This window comes from Bombina bombina, chromosome 1, assembly GCF_027579735.1.
Source record: "Bombina bombina isolate aBomBom1 chromosome 1, aBomBom1.pri, whole genome shotgun sequence".
NCBI classification, from domain to species: Eukaryota; Metazoa; Chordata; class Amphibia; order Anura; family Bombinatoridae; genus Bombina; species Bombina bombina.
In genome coordinates this window covers 445,174,921-445,192,830 of record NC_069499.1, presented here as the reverse complement: position 1 = coordinate 445,192,830, position 17,910 = coordinate 445,174,921, and the positions used below count along the sequence as shown (strand labels likewise).

The following is a 17,910-nucleotide window of genomic DNA, read 5'->3' as shown; positions in this document are numbered from 1 at the left end:
TTGAACACAATGTAAGAATGCCTCTCTCTTTATCTGGTTTGCAGATAAAAGTGAGAGATGAAATCTCCCTTTTGGGGGAGAGGTTTTGAATTCCAGAAGATAACCCTTGGACACAATTTCCAATGCCCAGGAATCCTGGACATCTCTTGCCCAAGCCTGGGCTAAGAGAGAGAGACTGCCCCCTACTAGAACCGTTTCCGGATCGGGGGCTGCTCCTTCATGCTGTCTTAGAGGCAGCAGCAGGCTTTTTGGCCTGTTTCCCCTTGTTCCAAGCCTGGTTAGGTCTCCAGACCGGCTAAGACTGGGCAAAAGTTCCCTCTTGTTTTGTGTTAGAGGAAGTTGAAGCTGCGCCACTCTTGAAGTTTCAAAAGGGCCGAAAACTAGACTGTTTGGTCCTTAATTTGTTGGACCTGTCTTGAGGAAGGGCGTGACCTTTTCCTCCAGTGATGTCAGAATTGATCTCCTTCAGTCCAGGCCCAAATAGGGTCTGTCCTTTGAAGGGAATGTTGAGAAGCTTAGACTTTGAAGTCACGTCAGCTGACCAGGATTTAAGCCATAGCGCCCTGCGCGCCTGAATAACAAAACCTGAATTTTTAGCCGTTAGCTTGGTTAAATGAACAACGGCATCAGAAACAAATGAATTGGCTAGCTTAAGGGCCCTAAGCTTGTCAATAATATCTTCCAACGGGGTTTCAACCTGTAGAGCCTCCTCTAGGGACTCAAACCAGAAAGCCGCAGCAGCAGTGACTGGGGCAATGCATGCAAGAGGCTGGAGAATAAAACCTTGTTAAATAAAAATTTTCTTAAGGTAACCCTCTAATTTTTTATCCATTGGTTCTAGCAAAGCACAACTGTCCTCAACAGGGATAGTGGTACGCTTAGCTAGAGTAGAAACTGCTCACTCCACCTTAGGGACCCTCTGCCATAAGTCCCGTGTAGCGGCGTCTATAGAAAACATCTTTTTAAAAACATGAGGGGGAGAGAATGGTACACCTGGTCTATCCCATTCCTTAGTAATAATTTCAGAAAACCTTTTAGGGATTGGAAAAACATCAGTGTAAGTAGGTACTGCATAGTATTTATCCAATCTACATAATTTCTCTGGGACTACAATAGTGTCACAGTCGTCCAGAGTTGCTAAAACCTCCCTGAGCAATACGCGGAGGTGTTCAAGCTAAATTTAAATGTAGACATATCAGAATCAGATTGAAGTATCTTCCCTGAATCAGAAAATTCACCCACAGATTGAAGTTCCCCTGCTTCAGCTTCAGTATAATGTGAGGGTGTATCAGACATAGCTACTAAAGCGTCAGAGGGCTCTGTATTTATTCTAGTCCCAGAGCTGTCTCGCTTTCCTTGCAATCCTGGCAGTTTAGATAATACCTCTGTAAGGGTATGATTTGTAACTGCCGCCATGTCTTGCAAGGTATACGCAATGGGCGCGCTAGATGTACTAGGCGTCCCCTGAGCGGGATTTATAGGATCTGACACGTGGGGAGAGTTAGACGGCATAACTTCCTCCTTGTCAATTTCTTCTGGTGATAATTTTTTTAAAGCCAGAATATGGTCTTTGTAATCTATAGTAATATCAGTGCATTTGGTACACATTCTAAGAGGGGGTTCCACAATGGCTTCTAAACATAATGAACAATGAGTTTCCTCTATGTCAGACATGTTTAAAACGACTAGTAATGAGACCAGCAAGCTTGGAAAACACTTTAATAACTGTGAACAAGCAAAAAATAAAAACGGTACTGTGCCTTTAAGAGAAAAAAACAATCACAGAAACTGCAAAACAGTGAAAAAGGCAGTAAATCTTACGAAATTTTTACAGTGTGTATAATAGGCTAAATGAGCATTGCACCCACTTGCAAATGGATGATTAACCCCTTAGTTTCAAAACCCCCATACAACGACTTTGGAAGGCACAAAAACCCTTTAGAGAGGTCCTAAATGTTCAGGGAACTCCTTCAGGGAAGCTGGATGTCTCAAACTGCAAAAACGAATGCGCAATTTAGGCACGAAAATAGGCCCCTCCCAACCTGTACTCACAGTGAGAGGGCCTTAAAAAACTATCCCTAGGCAAAATCTAGTCAGCCATGTGGAAAAAACTGGGCCCCAGAATAAAGTTTTATCACCAATATGTAATAAACGTTCATACACCTTCAAGCAAACGTTATATCTATTCAGTAATGTGAGTAAATAATAAAAATATTACCCTGTACAGCAAGCATGATACCAGTCGTTATTAAATCACTGTAATCAGGCTTACCTTAAATAAATCCGGTATTGTCAGCATTTTCTAGCATATCATTTCTCTAGAAAAATTTAAAACTGCACATACCTCATAGCAGGAGACCCTGCACGCTATTCCCCCAGCTGAAGTTACCCATTTCTTCAGTTATGTGTGAGAACAGCAATGGATCTTAGTTACAACCTGCTAAGATCATAAAAGACCACAGGCAGACTCTTCTTCAACTTTCTGCCTGAGGCTAAAATAGTACAACTCCGGTACCATTTGAAAATAACAAACTTTTGATTGAAGATAAACTACATTAATGCACCACATCTCTCTAGCTACTTCCCTTGTCGAGAGCTGCAAGAGAATGACTGGGAGGTGGCAGTTAGGGGAGGAGCTATATAGACAGCTCTGCTGTGGGTGATCCTCTTGCAGCTTCCTGTTGGGAAGGAGAATATCCCACAAGTAATGGATGAATCCGTGGACTGGATACACCTTACAAGAGAAAAAAGCCTGAGCTTATAAAGGATTCTTCAAAACATATGACAAAAGAAACCTTCCTCTGGGAGGTTTTACCCTGAAACCTAATTTATAATCTTTGGAAATTATATTCAGAGCCAAATTTTCTGAAATATTCCAAAACCATGCCTCCTGGAAGAGACTTAACCTGCCCCCTACCAGAGAACCTGGATTGGGGGCCACACCTTCGAGCGGACCTGGGAGCAGGAGTAGACTTTTTGACAACGGAATATTGCTACTAGTAGAAGGCATATCTTGTACTGAACTTTTAACGTTTACTTAAAGTGAAGGTAAAGTTAGAGCAGTCTTTGTGAAGTATTGTACTTTTAAACATATGAAATACAGAATCGCTAAGTTATTTTTTAAAAATTATTTATTATTATAATATTTGGCTTTGATTTTTCCCTACCGTTCCGTTAAACTCCTCCTACGAGCCATTTCCTGATTTTTCATATTGTGACGTATAGAGCAGTCCCACCCGCTCTATACGTGTCTACAAGGCTCATGCACGGCGAGTATACGATTTGCGCATGCGCATTAACTTGCGGTAATCCCGTCCTGTGTGTATTACAGCGCATGCGTCATTCATCTTTGCAACATAGTATTGAATGAATAGCAATATTCATTCATTACTATATTGTACGATAGAGATAGCAGCTGCTTTTCCTTCCTTTCGTTACGAGTTACAGAAAGTAATTGATAGTGTTCTATCAGTCTGTAATCTGTAGCATGGTGATTGCTAATATAGTGGAACAGATATTGGTGTCATAGGAGGTCAGGCTGACTACCGCTAAAAGAGGGGTTATGCACCGGGTCACTGGTTGTGCTCTATGTTCTTCATAACTACAGTAATAGGATTTGTTAATAAATAATATGATTGCACTGCTTCTCTAACAAATAGAAAACTATTTAATTGTTGGCCTTTATTGGCACCTAGCGGGTAAAAAAAATGTGGTGGTAATACGGTGGGAAACTTGTGTGCATAGTTGGTGTCGGCTTTGACTCTGACTGTTTAAAAACCAGATCGCCGCCATAAAGCTAATCTAACTCAGCACAATAGACTGTGAGTAACGGTGTATAGTGGCAGTGATGCGATCTTCTATACTACATATCTAGTAACCGCTAATGTGCATAGACTATTGCTTTGTTTTGGGTGTTATATTACGATCGTAAAATATAAAATGAACTATAGTGGAATTCTATCCCAATCATATGATTTATTAACAAATGCTACAGATTACAAGACTGATAGAACACTTGATAATAGCATGTGTGCTTAAAAACTGATTGTAACTAGTGACAGGTATCCCTGATTCATATAATCTAACTAGTTTATGTGTTTAATATATGCGCATCTCAGGAACGCGTGTCCAACATAACGCTGGCTTAAAAATATTTGCCGCATGCGCAATCCGATACATTGTAGGATGATGTCACTTCACGGCCGCCGATCGGCCAGAAATTCAATTGGTAGATAGGACAATGTGATCAGGAAGTAAAAAGACATTGAAAAAACGGGTTGAATTGTAAGTATGAAAAAACATAGTTTAATTGCGGCGAAATATGCATTTACATATAACTCTTAAAAAAAAGATGAATGAAAGTCCTATTTAATTTAAATGAACTATGTAACTGAGGATAGCGGAGAGGGTAGCTTTACCTTCACTTTAAAGGCAGAATGACCGCTAACATTTCAGACACTGTAGCCTAAATAAACTTTTATGCCAGAAGCTATTTGAGCTGGACCTTCCTAAAGAACAAACAAGAAGGACCAATAATACCTTTAGAAGCAAGTGCAACATTAGATTGGTCTGAATGCATCAAAACAGTTTTTACAAAAATAAGGAGGGGATACCTCAGCTTGTTTACAATAAACACACTTAATATTGGTAGAAAGGTGTTCAGAAACTTTAGCTTCCAAAGGAGGATTAGGGACGGGTTCAGAAGATTCCATAGTGAAAAACACAGAAATAATAACCCCAATAAACAAATTAGCTCTTAGGAAATAAATATTCAATTCCTCTTCCTGAGATCACAGCTATGGCTGGAGATGCCCAAACAAATGGCAATTTAAAAGCAACAAAAAAGCTGCACAACGATTGCACAAAAATCATATGTTTTAAAGTTCTAAATATTATCACCCACGAGTGATAAACAAATGTGATTAAGCAAATGGTGTAGCCATATAAATAATTGTAAATGTTAAAAATGATCCATTCCAAAGATCTATAGCTTATGTAAGAATATAAAGGATATGTCCATTTAAATGGTGAAAAAGTCAGTTGATCTCAAGAGTTCCTCAAAGGGAAAAGAGATATAAAATAGTGTAACACTGTAAATGATCAGTAAGCAAAGATTTAGTTTGACGGTATCCTACTCACCTGAAGTGGAGCTGTAATAAACTCTTTCACTGCACACACCTGCTTTTATACAGGCAGGCAAACAGTCTCCCAAAGATACATAGAATAAAATTTAGTAAAACATATAAAACATGATATAACATTGCATGCACAAGATATGTCTACATATAGGTTATCCTATTATACGGATGGAGACAGATTCTGGGCAGCATTCATACCGCTCAAAACAACCGTTCTGACTATCCGACCAGGTAACGATCCTCCTCTGACGCAACGTTTCGCCGTAAACCAACGGCTTTTTCAAGGAATAAAGTGTGCAAGTAAGATAACCTCTCACAGTTTTACTTGACTGTTCCTATATTGGACTCTGATTGTAGACATTGTTTCTTGTGCATGGGATGTTATATCATGTTTTATAGGTTTTAATATATTTTTTTTTATCTTTGAGAGACTGTTTGCCTGCCAGTATAAAAGCAGGTGTGCGCAGTGAAAGAGCGTATTACAGCTACATCTCACGTGAGTAGGTAATCTTAGTGATCTTTGTTTACTGATCATTTACAGTGTTACACTATTTTACATCTGTTTTCCCTTTGAGGAGCCCTCGAGATCATCTGACTTTTTTCACCATTTAAATAGACATATCCTTTATATTATTACATAATCTATGGATCCTTTTTTTACATTTGCCATTATTTATATGGCTAAACCATTTGCTTAATCACATTTGTTTATCGCGGTTTTGTATTTTTGTGATTTTATTGCACATTTTTATATACATTATCACCCAGGAGGATTAACCCAAAAGAGATCCCCTTTTATATGGGGTGTAATGAATCTGATCCCATGCTATATATAAATAGTATATATATAAAAATGCCAGGTATAGGTTTAAAATGAGTGTTAAGTTGTTAAATAAACAATAATAGTCACTTACCTAAAACATTCTCCCACTATGCTTGATAGTAGGAAAACACAGTCCTGTACTGAAAATATTTCGGCAAAGGATACACTATAGAAGTTAACTGTAATAGGAGAAGGCAAAAGACAAGCCGCTGTGACATCCTAGGGAGAATAGTAACAAGTAAATAAGGCACACCCTAAACTCCTTAAAACTTCCCTCTTGGCAAACACTGCACTCAACTCAGTCTGAGAACCCCTCTCAACGAAGAAATCATCTGCACATCACCATTGTTCACCTTCCTGCAGCAGAGGCAAAGATAAGACTTACTATAATAGAGGTGGGAGGGGTTATATTATATAGAGTTCTTGGGTTTGGAAATATTTGCTCCTTCTAGTGGCAGGGAAGGTAATTCCCAGGAGTAATAGATTGTGGAGTGTGAGGGTGATATAGAGAGAGTAAAGCAGGGATATACTAATATTTTGCATTTATCCCTCTTTATTTTTTTAAATAAACTTCCATTTTTCTGAGTGTTCTTTTAGCCCAATACTTTTTCAAGCTGCTATTATTCTTGAATTATTTTAAATCTTATCTTACACGCAACGATTCCATATAGGATTTGTGACAATCTATGTGTAGAGTGTGACCACAGGTTTGCACATAGACACCTCCTTCCCAGCCTATAGATATTGATTGAAGGCACGAGCTCTGAGTGAAAACAAAGAGACACAAGTTATTGTAACAAAACAACAAATCATAATATAAGCACTACAAAAATTAATGTAAACGTGTGTATATTTGTTTTTAAGACCTTACCTTACCATGCATTTGTCTTTATTGCATTGCATAGCAATGAGCTTCCATTTTTTTAATTATTCAAATAAACCAGTTAAAGTTACTCAAACAAATAATTTTCCATATATAAATCATATAAGCCAACATCCTTTTTTCATCCTTCTGGAGTTTTACATTTCATAATAACATCACACAGATAATTATACAGTTAATGCATCAGTGACACAGGTTAAATGTGTTTGCTCTGTTCACAAGCAAATCTTCACTACATTTATCTGACTGAAATGTCCTTAACTTACAGACAGACTCACAGCTCATTCCTGTACACAGTTTAAAAGGAGAGTAAACAGTATGAGATTGCAATATAAAATGTGTCATTATGTGGAGTTGCAATGTACTTTTATTATTTATTATGTCCCCTGTTTATGTAATTTAACTCTGAATTATTATTTTTTTCTAGATTCCACTGAGTTCCTATAAAGTATAGGGTGCCACTGTTTTCCCCCTATCTATCTATGCCGCTTGAGTGCAAACAAGACTGTGTGCATAGTATTTTTTTTTTTTTTTTTTTTAATACCTGTTTTTTACATGTACCTAATTGTCCTCAGCAGAAAAGATAACACATGGCAGCATCCATTACCTTATAGAAAACAAAATATACAGAGGAACGAAAAGGAAAAAAGACTTTATGCACTTTTCTAAGCAATCGCTGCATAAAACTTTCCAGGATCAGTCCACTGGGACAGAAGAAAATGCACAATTTTTAGAGGGAAATAAGGCACTGCATTCTTTTTTTATGTGCATAATAAACATTTTATCGGTTATTATTCGCCTAATATTTAGGTATGTGTAGGTTGCGTTATTTCATCCACTAGTATAACAAACCCAGTAGCATTTTTTATATACTAAGAATTGCATTCTACCAATTACTATGCCGTTAAAGCAATTTCCATGTAAATTGATATGGTACCCATACACAGACAATACCATTTGTCACAATGAAAGATGCATAGTGAGTAACTATTTTTTGTTTGACAGATAATGGTACATTTTTAGCCCAAAAGCATGAGATTTAGACATTAAATTCTCTTTCATGTAAAACAATGAATACATTGGTTGTACTGCCCAAAAACATGGTAAAATCTCTTTCATGGAAAACAATGAATACATTGGTTGCACTGCCCAAAAACATGGTAACCTATGCAGTCAAGAAAAACTGCTTGTAATGCTTACTGTATCATATTCACTCATTACTTAAACTGTTGCATATTTTACCACATTTTACAGATTAACAAAATGCAGTTATAAAAAAACCTACAAAATTCACTAGATCATTTATTTTTAGTCATATACAACACCTCAGCTATCAAAATATAACAATATCACAAATCAGTGAAAGCTACACAACTGACATCTAATACTATTTAAACAAAAAATGGGAATGTGCTAAACAATGTGCTCAATCATATGTTAGTTAATACATTGAGGTAATCAAATGATATAGTCCCAAATGCTGGTGAGAACGTCAATACCCACTGGCAAATTCCTTTAAAGAAAAGAGAAAATAAATAAAGAAATTCCATCTGGAAAATGTATCCTATGGTAAGTGGAATATTAGTCAAGTTGGTGAGCACTAAGACTGAGCTCTCAGGTTATAGGGCATTCAAAAGCTTAATCCCTCTACAGGTATCACTCCAGATTAACAAATTGGATTAAGAAATCTAAAACTTATTTTTAAAATGTATCTTTAAAAACAATTATACAGGTCACTAATAAATCAAGGCTGTAAAAGACAAGTCTATTGTTTAATCGGTTCTACGGCAGCAGATGCTTGGCATTCACTGCCCTTGTTCTGCCCCCTCTGATGTAATGTCCTGCTAGTACAAATTGTGTAAAAAAAATAAATTAAACTTAGAGTAAAAACATTGACCCTGGGACACAGGTACTGGGATAATTGCTTCCATATCTTCTAAATCCTGAACACATCACATGAAGGCAGCAGCCTTTGCAAGATTTTTGGAAACATGAGACAGATGGAATTGTCCTCGAGGAGGCCTAGAGCAAAAACCTATCATGTAGCCCTGGGATATGATGTTTAGAACCCAGGCGGGTCCTGGGCTAACTGAAATCAGGACTTCTGAAAAACACTCAGTCTGCCTCCTACCAGAACTAAATCTGGACTGGGGGCCACACCTTCATGCAGATTTTGTATTGGAGTTGGACTTCTTGGAACCCTTGTTCTTTGCCCATGAAGAACCAAGCTTCCAGGCAGGCTTGGAGAGCTTAGGCTTTTGAGAAGAGGAGGACTTCTGATATCCTGAGAAACTGAACCCATTATTAGGCCTGTTCTTACCCTTACATTTCACAGTCCTAATAACTGAGTCCAAATCAGAACCAAATAAAATCTTCTCTTGGATGGAAAGACGTTAACCTATTTTATTTTTTAAACCATGTCTGCTAACCATGACTTGAAAGTGATGCAGCATAGCTGCAAAAAGCTGACTAGAAAATATCACCTGAACATCTCTATGTAAAAAAGAAAGATATTTTACCTCAAAAGTTCCTCAGTAGCCACATCCCATTGTAAAGGACTTCTAAGTAGCAAATCAGTATGCCTGTCCCAAGACAGCTAAGGGATTGAGCTTCGTGAACACTCATCTTATTTCCCTATTCAGTTTAAGGAAGTTTACTATGAAATCTCATGAGCGTTAAGTCAAATCTCATGAGATCACAGTAAAAGAGGGCATGACCTCAGCACTGTTGATGCTGATTGGCTGCTGTACAATTCTTTATTTTTTTTACAACTTTTTACACAGAACTTACTCTGCTGAGCTGAGGAAGTTGTGAGGTAAAATATCTTCCTTTTTTTACATAGAGATGCTCAGGTGATATTTTCCTGTCAGCTTTTTACAGTTATACTGCATCAGTTTCAATAACTGCCATAGCTATGTTCTTGCAATACGAAAAATGTCCACAGCACAACTTGCTTAAAAAGTGTCTTTATTGACAAATGAAAGAGCGACGTTTCGTGACTACTGTCACTTAATCATGCTAAGATTAAGCATGATTAAGTGACAGTCACGAAACGTCGCTCTTTCATTTGTCAATAAAGACACTTTTTAAGCAAGTTGTGCTGTGGACATTTTCGTATTGCATATTGTTCCAGTGGAATTGGACAGATTTCCACAGAAGTCACGTGCACACTATTTGCCAGGCAGCTGTTCTATATGTTGCTGAGGATAGATATGTTCTTGATATCAATCTTGATGATGCCCATTACTGTGTCACATATAAAAGCTTTAGCCATTTTAACGGCTCTGTGCAATTATGGAAGTACTCAGCAGAGTATTGTTCAAAAACCATGAACAAAACTCACAAGTATATCAGAGTATGAAACAACACACATACAATGATATGGGCAGAATGCTGGCTTAAAGATAGACAACGGAGTCTTTCAATTAATGGAGTACATTCAAATGAGGCATCAGTTACTAGTGGTGTTCCCCAAGGGCCTTTTTTGTTCAACATGTTCATAAGTGATACTGAAAGTTGGCTTAAGGCGAAGGTTTGCTGATGATACAAAAAATTGTAACAGGGTAGATGTTCCAATAGGGGTTGATCAAATTAACTGTGATAGTAAAAAACTAGACGACTGGTCAAATAAATGGGATCTGAAATTTAAAATTACAAAGAGCAAAATTATGCATATAGGATCCAAAAACCCAAAGGCCAATTATAGTCTCAATGGTACATTACTGACTGTAGCTAAATAAGAAAGGGACTTGGGAATTATTATTTCAGATTATTTAAAATTTGGTACAAAATGCAGCAGTGCAGCCAGTAAGGCCAGTTGAATACTTGGTTGCATTGGAAGTGGTATTAGTAGTAGAAATAGCAAGGTTCTTATGCCACTTTACAGATCATTAGTTAAACCAAATCTGGAATACTGTGTACAGTTCTGGAGACCATATCTTCAGAAAGGTATAAACTAGAAGCTGTCCAAAGGAGGGCAACTAAAATGGTACATGGTCTAAAATATAAAACGTACAAAGAAAGACTCTATGATTTAAATATGTATAGTTTGGAGGATAGAAGGGAAAGATGTGACATGATGGAAACCTTCAAATATATGAAGGGACTTAATAAAATAGAAGCTGAAAGCATTTTTCACAAAAAGAAAATTTATGCCTACCTGATAAATTTATTTCTTTTTTGACACGATGAGTCCACGGATCATCTTAATTACTAATGGGATATTCACCTCCTGGTCAGCAGGAGGAGGCAAAGAGCACCACAGCAGAGCTGTAAAATAGCTCCTCCCTTCCCTCCCACTCCAGTCATTCAACCGAAGTTACGTAGAGAAAGGAAAAGCCAAGGTGCAAAGGTGTCTGAAGTTTAAAATAACCCACAACCTCAACAACAACACACAGCGCAGGCCGTGGCCGTGTCAAAAAAGAAATAAATTTATCAGGTAAGCATAAATTTTCTTTTCTTTTTTAAGACACGATGAGTCCACAGATCATCTTAATTACTAATGGGATTCAATACCCAAGCTACACAGATGATATGGGAGGGACAAGACAGGGAACCTAAATGGAAGGCACCACTGCTTGAAGCACCTTTCTCCCAAAAGTGGCCTCAGCCGAAGCAAAAGTGTCAAATTTGTAGAAATTTGAAAAAGTGTGAAGAGAGGACCAAGGCTCCAAGGTGGCAGTTGTTCCACTGAAGCTTAATTTTTGAACGCCCATGAGGAAGCAACAGCCCTTGTGGAACGAGCCGTAACTCTTTCGAGAGGCTGCTGCCCAGCAGTCTCATATGTGAAACGTATGATACTCTTCAAACAAAAAGAAAGAGAAGTAGCCGTAGCTTTCTGTCCTTTAAGTTTTCCTGCGAAAACCACAAACAAAGAAGAAGAGTGACGAAAGTCCTTAGTCACCTGTAAGTAAAACTTTAAAGCACGGACCACATACAGATTGTGCAGAAGTCTTTCCTTCTGAGAAGAAGGATTAGGACACAACGAAGGAACAACAATCTCCTGATTAATGTTCAGATCAGAAACAACCGTAGGAAGAAATCCTAATTTAGTACGTAAAACTACCTTATCTGAATGGAAAATAAGATAAGGAGACTCATACTGTAATGCCGAGAGTTCTGATGCTCTCTGAGCAGAAGAAATAGCAACAAGAAATAAAACTTTCCAAGATAACAACTTAATATCTAAGGAATGCATAGGCTCAAAAGGAGCCCCTTGAAGAACTTGATTTGAGAACTAAATTAAGACTCCATGGAGGAGTAACTGGTTTGAACCCAGGCCTGATCCTGACCAAGGCCTGACAAAATGATTGAACATCTGGGACATCCAGACGTTTATGTAACAAAATAGATAAAGCCGAGATCTGAGCCTTTAGGGAACTCGTCGATAAACCCTTCTCCAACCCCTCTTGGAGAAAAGACAAAATTCTAGGAATCCTAACCCTACTCCATGAGTAGCCCTTGGATTCACACCAATAAAGGTATTTGCCCCAAATCTTATGGTAAATCCTTCTAGTCCACAGGCTTACAAGCCTGAATCATGGTCTCTATGACCAAATCAGAAAAACCACGCTTGGATAAAATTAAGCGTTCAATCTCCAAGCAGTCAGCTTCATAAAAACTAGATTTGGATGAAAGAAGGGCCCCTGAATCAGAAGGTCCTTCCGCAACGGAAGGCTCCAAGGTGGCAGAGATGCCATCTCCACCAGATCCGCATACCAAATACTGCGAGGCCAGGCCGGAGCTATGAGGATCACCAAAGCCCTCTCCTGCTTGATTTGAGCAATTATCCGAGGAAGAAGAGCAAACGGAGGAAATAGGTATGCTAGACTGAAGGTCCAAGGGACTGCCAGAGCATCTATCAGTTCCACCTGGGGGTCCCTGGACCTTGACCCGTATCTTGGGAGCTTGGCATTCTGTCAGGATGCCATGAGATCCAATTCCGGTAGACCCCACTTGAGAATTATGTTTGAGAAAACATCCGGATGGAGTTCCCACTCCCCCAAATGAAAAGTCTGCCTGCTCAGGAAATCTGCCTCCCAATTGTCCACCACTGGGATGTGGATTGCCGATAGGTAACAAGAGTGGGCTGGATTATTTTGACTACCTCTTTCATCGCTAAGGAACTGCTCGTTCCTCCTTGATGATTGATGTAGGCCACAGAAGTTAAGTTGTCTGACTGGAACCTGATAAACCGGAGAGAGGCTAACTGGGGCCAGGCAAGAAGGGCATTGAAGATTGCCCTCAGTTCTAGAATGTTTATAGGAAGAACAGAGTCTGACTGAGTCCAAACTCCCTGCGTCTTGAGAGAGCCCTAAACTGCACCCTACCCTAGAAGGCTGGTATCTGTTGTCACAATCACCAAAGATGGTCTGCGAAAGCAGGTCCCCTGGGAGAGATGATCCAGAGAGAACCACCATTGAAGAGAGTCCTTTGTTTCCTGCTCCAGAGTTATTCGAGGAGACAAGTCTGCAAAATCTCCATTCCATTGCCTGAGCATGTTTAACTGCAGAGGTCTGACATGGAAACAAGCAAACGGGATGATGTCCATCACATTATGGTTCCTAAGAAAGTGACTCTGGAACTAGGGAACTATTTCCCAAATTTACCTTCCATCCGTGAGTGCTCAGGAAAGATAACACTAAGTTGGTGTGGGATCTTGCTTGTTGAAAAGATAGCACCTGGACTAGAATGTCGTCCAGATAAGGCGCCACCCCAATGCCCCGTGTCCGAAGTACCGCCAACAGAGACCCCAGAACCTTTGTGAAGATTCTGGGAGTGGAGGCCAGGCCGAAAGGAAGAGCCACGAACTGGAAGTGTTTGTCCTGGAAGGCAAATCTTAGGAACCTATAAAGATCCCTGTGAATAGGGACATGTAGGTACGTGTCCTTTAAATCCACAGTTGTCATGAATGGGAAGAATGGAACGAATAGGTTCCATCTTGAAGGACGGAACCTTGAGAAATTTGATTAGACTCTTTAGATCTAAAATTGGTCTGAAGGTTCCCTCCTTTTTGGGAACCACGAACAGATTGGAATAAAAACCCTGACCCTGTTCCTGTACTGGGACGGAAACAATTACTCCCAGGTCAGAGAGGTCTCTTACACAATGTAAGAACGCCTCTCCTTTTGTCTAGTCTGCAGATAATCTTGAAAGAAGAAACCTGCCTCTGGGAGGAAAACTTTTAAACTCCAATTTGAGACACTATTTCTATTGCCCAGGGATCCTGAACGTCCCGAACCCAAGCCTGAACGAAGAAGGAAAGTCTGCCCCCTACCAAATCCGGTCTCAGATCGGGGGCATGCCCTTCATGCTGTTTTGGATTCAACAGCAGGCTTCTTGGATTGTTTACCCTTGTTCCAAGACTGGTTGGGTCTCCAAGTAGGTTTAGATTGTTCCAGTTTAGAGGAGGAAGATAAAGAATTTCCCTTGAAATTTCGAAAGGAATGAAAATTACTCTGTCGTCCTTTTTGCTTGTTTCTCTTATCCTGAGGAAGGAGATGACCCTTACGTCCCGTGATATCACAAATAATTTCCGTCAGGGCAGGTCCAAACAAGGTCTTCCACTTGTAAGAAATCGCTAGAAGCTTAGACTTAGATGATACGTCCGCAGACCACGGTTTTAACCATAAGGCTCTGCGGGCCAGGACAGAGAAACCCGAACTCTTAGCTGCCAGTTTAATAATCTGCAGGAAAGCGTCCGAAATAAAAGCATTAGCTAACTTCAGAGCTTTAATCCTGTCTTGGATCTCCTCCAAGGAAGTCTCAGTCCTGAGAGCCTGAGATAGAGCATCAAACCAATATGCTGCCGCACTAGTGACGGTAGCAATGCAGGCAGCTGGCTGCAATAGCAGACCCTGGTAAACATACATCTTTTTAAGTAAACCCTCTAACTTCTTGTCCATAGGATCTTTGAAAGCACAACTATCCTCTATGGGAATAGTAGTTCTCTTGGCTAAGGTGGAAACAGCCCCTTCCACCTTAGGAAAGGTTTGCCAAGCCTCCTTGAAAGAGTCAGCTATGGGAAACATCTTCTTAAAAATAGTAGAGGGACAAAAGGGAATGCCTGGTCTCTCCCATTCCTTACTAACGATCTCCGAAGCTCACTTTGGCACAGGAAATGTGTCCAATTTACTAGACTTCACAGGGGTGACCACTACTGTGGAGTCACAGTCATCTAAAGTAATAAAAACCTCCCTGAGCAACAAGCGGAGGTGTTCTAGCTTGAACTTAAAAGTTACAACCTCCGTGTCAGTCAGAGGCAATGAAATTTCTGAATCTGAAATTTTGCCTTCAAATGGAACCTCAATACCCTCCTCCTCAGGTCCTAGGGAGGGTACTGCCGAGATTGCCACCATTGTATCAGAAACCTCACTTACTGCATGTCTGGCTTTCCTCTTTTTACGTTTACCTTGCAGCATTGGGAAAGCAGACAACGCATCAGAAGACATGAGATCAGCTATGTCTTTTAAGGTAACTCCAGCGGGCACTAGAGCAGAAGTACAGGGCACTGCTTGAGCGGGCATTAAAGTTTGGGACGCTTGGGGAGAAAGCTGCGGCATACCCTGAATTTTGTCATTAGACTCTTGGGAAGCATCCACTTTTGAACAGTTTTGCTCAGGAATTTTTTTCCCCCATAACTTAAAGCCCTCTCAATACATGAGGGACAGAAAGGGATTGGTGGTTCCACATTTGCATCCAAACACATGGAGCAAGTAACATTTTGTGAGGCTCCTATGTCCATACTAAATCACAATAATATGAAAATGTAATAAAAAAACTTTACTTTAACCCAAAAAAGTTTGATTACAAAAAAACGTTACTGGCCACGCTCTGCAGTCATCTATGCGACAGAAAAAGTGTTTAATACTGCGCAGGTTACAGGAAGCACGCAAAAGCCGAAAGCCCCGCCCATCGTGGGTGTTACTAAACCCTCATCACCCGATCGGCTTATCTACTTGTTTAAGCCGTTAGGGAAAATAACCACCAATTTAAAAAACAAGCTTAACACCCATCCCCAGTGCATGTACTTATGGCTGTCCATATACCCTCCAAATAAAGAGAGCTTGATGTCCCAAACATAAAGAGCACCTTGTCTGAGCCTTATATGTTAACAGTGATAAATTAAAGTGCCCACTTTCTTCTGAGTCTGTTTCTCTTCCCCAGAAATTACCTTTAAATTCTGCCAGACAGCAGGGCAGCCCAGCAGGTTTAAGAGGTCCTCTCCCTCCCATAGCCCTGTGGATAATGATATAGCCTGAGTAATCTTGCTTAGGCTATCAGGATTAGGGCAGCATACATGTATGGGAGGCGCAGTGAGAATTATGCCCCACTAGTTCCCATTGCTTTAAAAGCCACCAAAGCCCAATTGAAGAGACTGATATGGACTATAGCTACACCCTAGAACAAAGCAGCACAATCTTGTACTACTTTAAAAATAATAAACTCTTGATTGAAGAATCTTATCTAACACCACACTTTACCACTTTCTAGCACTAACGTAGGCAAAGCGAATGACTGGAGTGGGAGGGAAGGGAGGAGCTATTTGACAGCTATGTGGTGCTCTTTGCCTACTCCTGCTGACCAGGAGGTGAATATCCCATTAGTAATTAAGATGATCCGTGGACTCATCGTGTCTTAAAAAAAGAAAAATAAATGCCAAAACAAGGGGTCACAATCTAAAGTTAGAGGGTAGCAGATTCAGGAGAAATTTGAGGAAGCATTTTATTTTTACAGAAAGGGTGGTGGATTCATGGAATAAACTTCCATTTGAGGTGGGAAACACAAAGACTATAAAGGAATTAAAAAATGCCTGGGACATGCATAAGGCTATCCTAAAGAAAAAGTAACATGTAATATGGGTAGACTTGATGGGCCTTTTTGGTTCTTATCTACCGTCAAATTCTATGTTTCTATAGAGGTAGATAGCCAATTTACACCCCTGACAACTGCAAAGTGCATAAAGGGTAAGGGAATTTCTAGGTTCTATAATAAACTGACAAAATGCCCCCCAAAAAACGCCCCGGCAGTTCCTGCATGGGTTCTCTACCCCCTCCAGTGACAGGATACAATTTGAGGCTGTTTCAGGTTAAAAGATGCATTAAAGGTCTTTTCTACCACAGCTGCAGATCCAGACAGAGGAGGAAAAGACAGCAAAGATAAGGGGGCGGGGTACTGCCTGGAACAGTGACAGTGCCCAAAGAGGCTAAAAGAAGTGAAAATTGGCTTAAAGGGACAGAAAAGCTAATTTTTTCTTTCATGATTCAGATAGAGCATACGATTTTAAAAAACTTTCCAATATACTTCCATTATCAAATTTGTTGACAAGCAGAAAGGTAAGTTCTGGAGTGTGCATGTGTCTGTAGCACTATATGGCAGCAGTCTTGCAACAATGTTATATATTAGCAAACAGCACTAGATGACAGCACTATTTCCCGTCCAGATGTGCACCCCACCTATCTAAATATCTCTTCAACAAAGAACAACAAGAGAACAAACCGAACTTGATCATAGAAGTAAATTGAAAAATTTTTAAAAATTATTTTGAAACCACTGATCCCTTTAGGGTAATACCCCCCTATTGTTTGCAAATAGGGCAAAATAATTTGGGCAAAAAAGCGTGCCAGTGGGAGAACAGGCTAAGTCAGAGTACCTTCCAATAGTAGGCACTACTGGAAGGTGTAAATTTTATTATTATTATCATTATACTTTATTTATGAAGCTCCAACATATTCTGCAGCTCTGTCAATGGATACAATTCATTTAAATAAAACATTACAAGACTTGTAAGAGACAGGACAAAATTTTTACAAACACATACAGGAGGAATTGAGGGCCCTATTCCCGTGGGAACTTGCAATCTAGAAGGGTAGGAGGTTGAGAAACAGGAGGCGAGGACTGCAAGATTGAAAAAGATGCTAATGCAGAGTTAGATGAGGGAAATGTTAGGTAAGTGAAATTAATTTATTATTGAGTTGGGTGGTAGGCTTCCCTGAACAGAAAAGTCTTCAGGGAACATTTAAAGGAAGACAGATTAGGGCAAAGCCTGACAGCACGGGGGAGAGTGT

At 39.7% G+C, this 17,910-nt stretch overlaps 1 protein-coding gene across 1 annotated transcript in view; it reads right to left on the bottom strand.

Annotated features, from left to right (window-relative positions):
- UBR3 (ubiquitin protein ligase E3 component n-recognin 3) overlaps positions 1 to 17,910 on the bottom strand; it is a 1,090,259-nt gene that overhangs the window by 317,127 nt on the left and 755,222 nt on the right. The window contains 1 exon segment of the mRNA XM_053698420.1: positions 6,614 to 6,724. Within this exon segment, the coding sequence (XP_053554395.1) occupies positions 6,614 to 6,724 (111 nt within the window).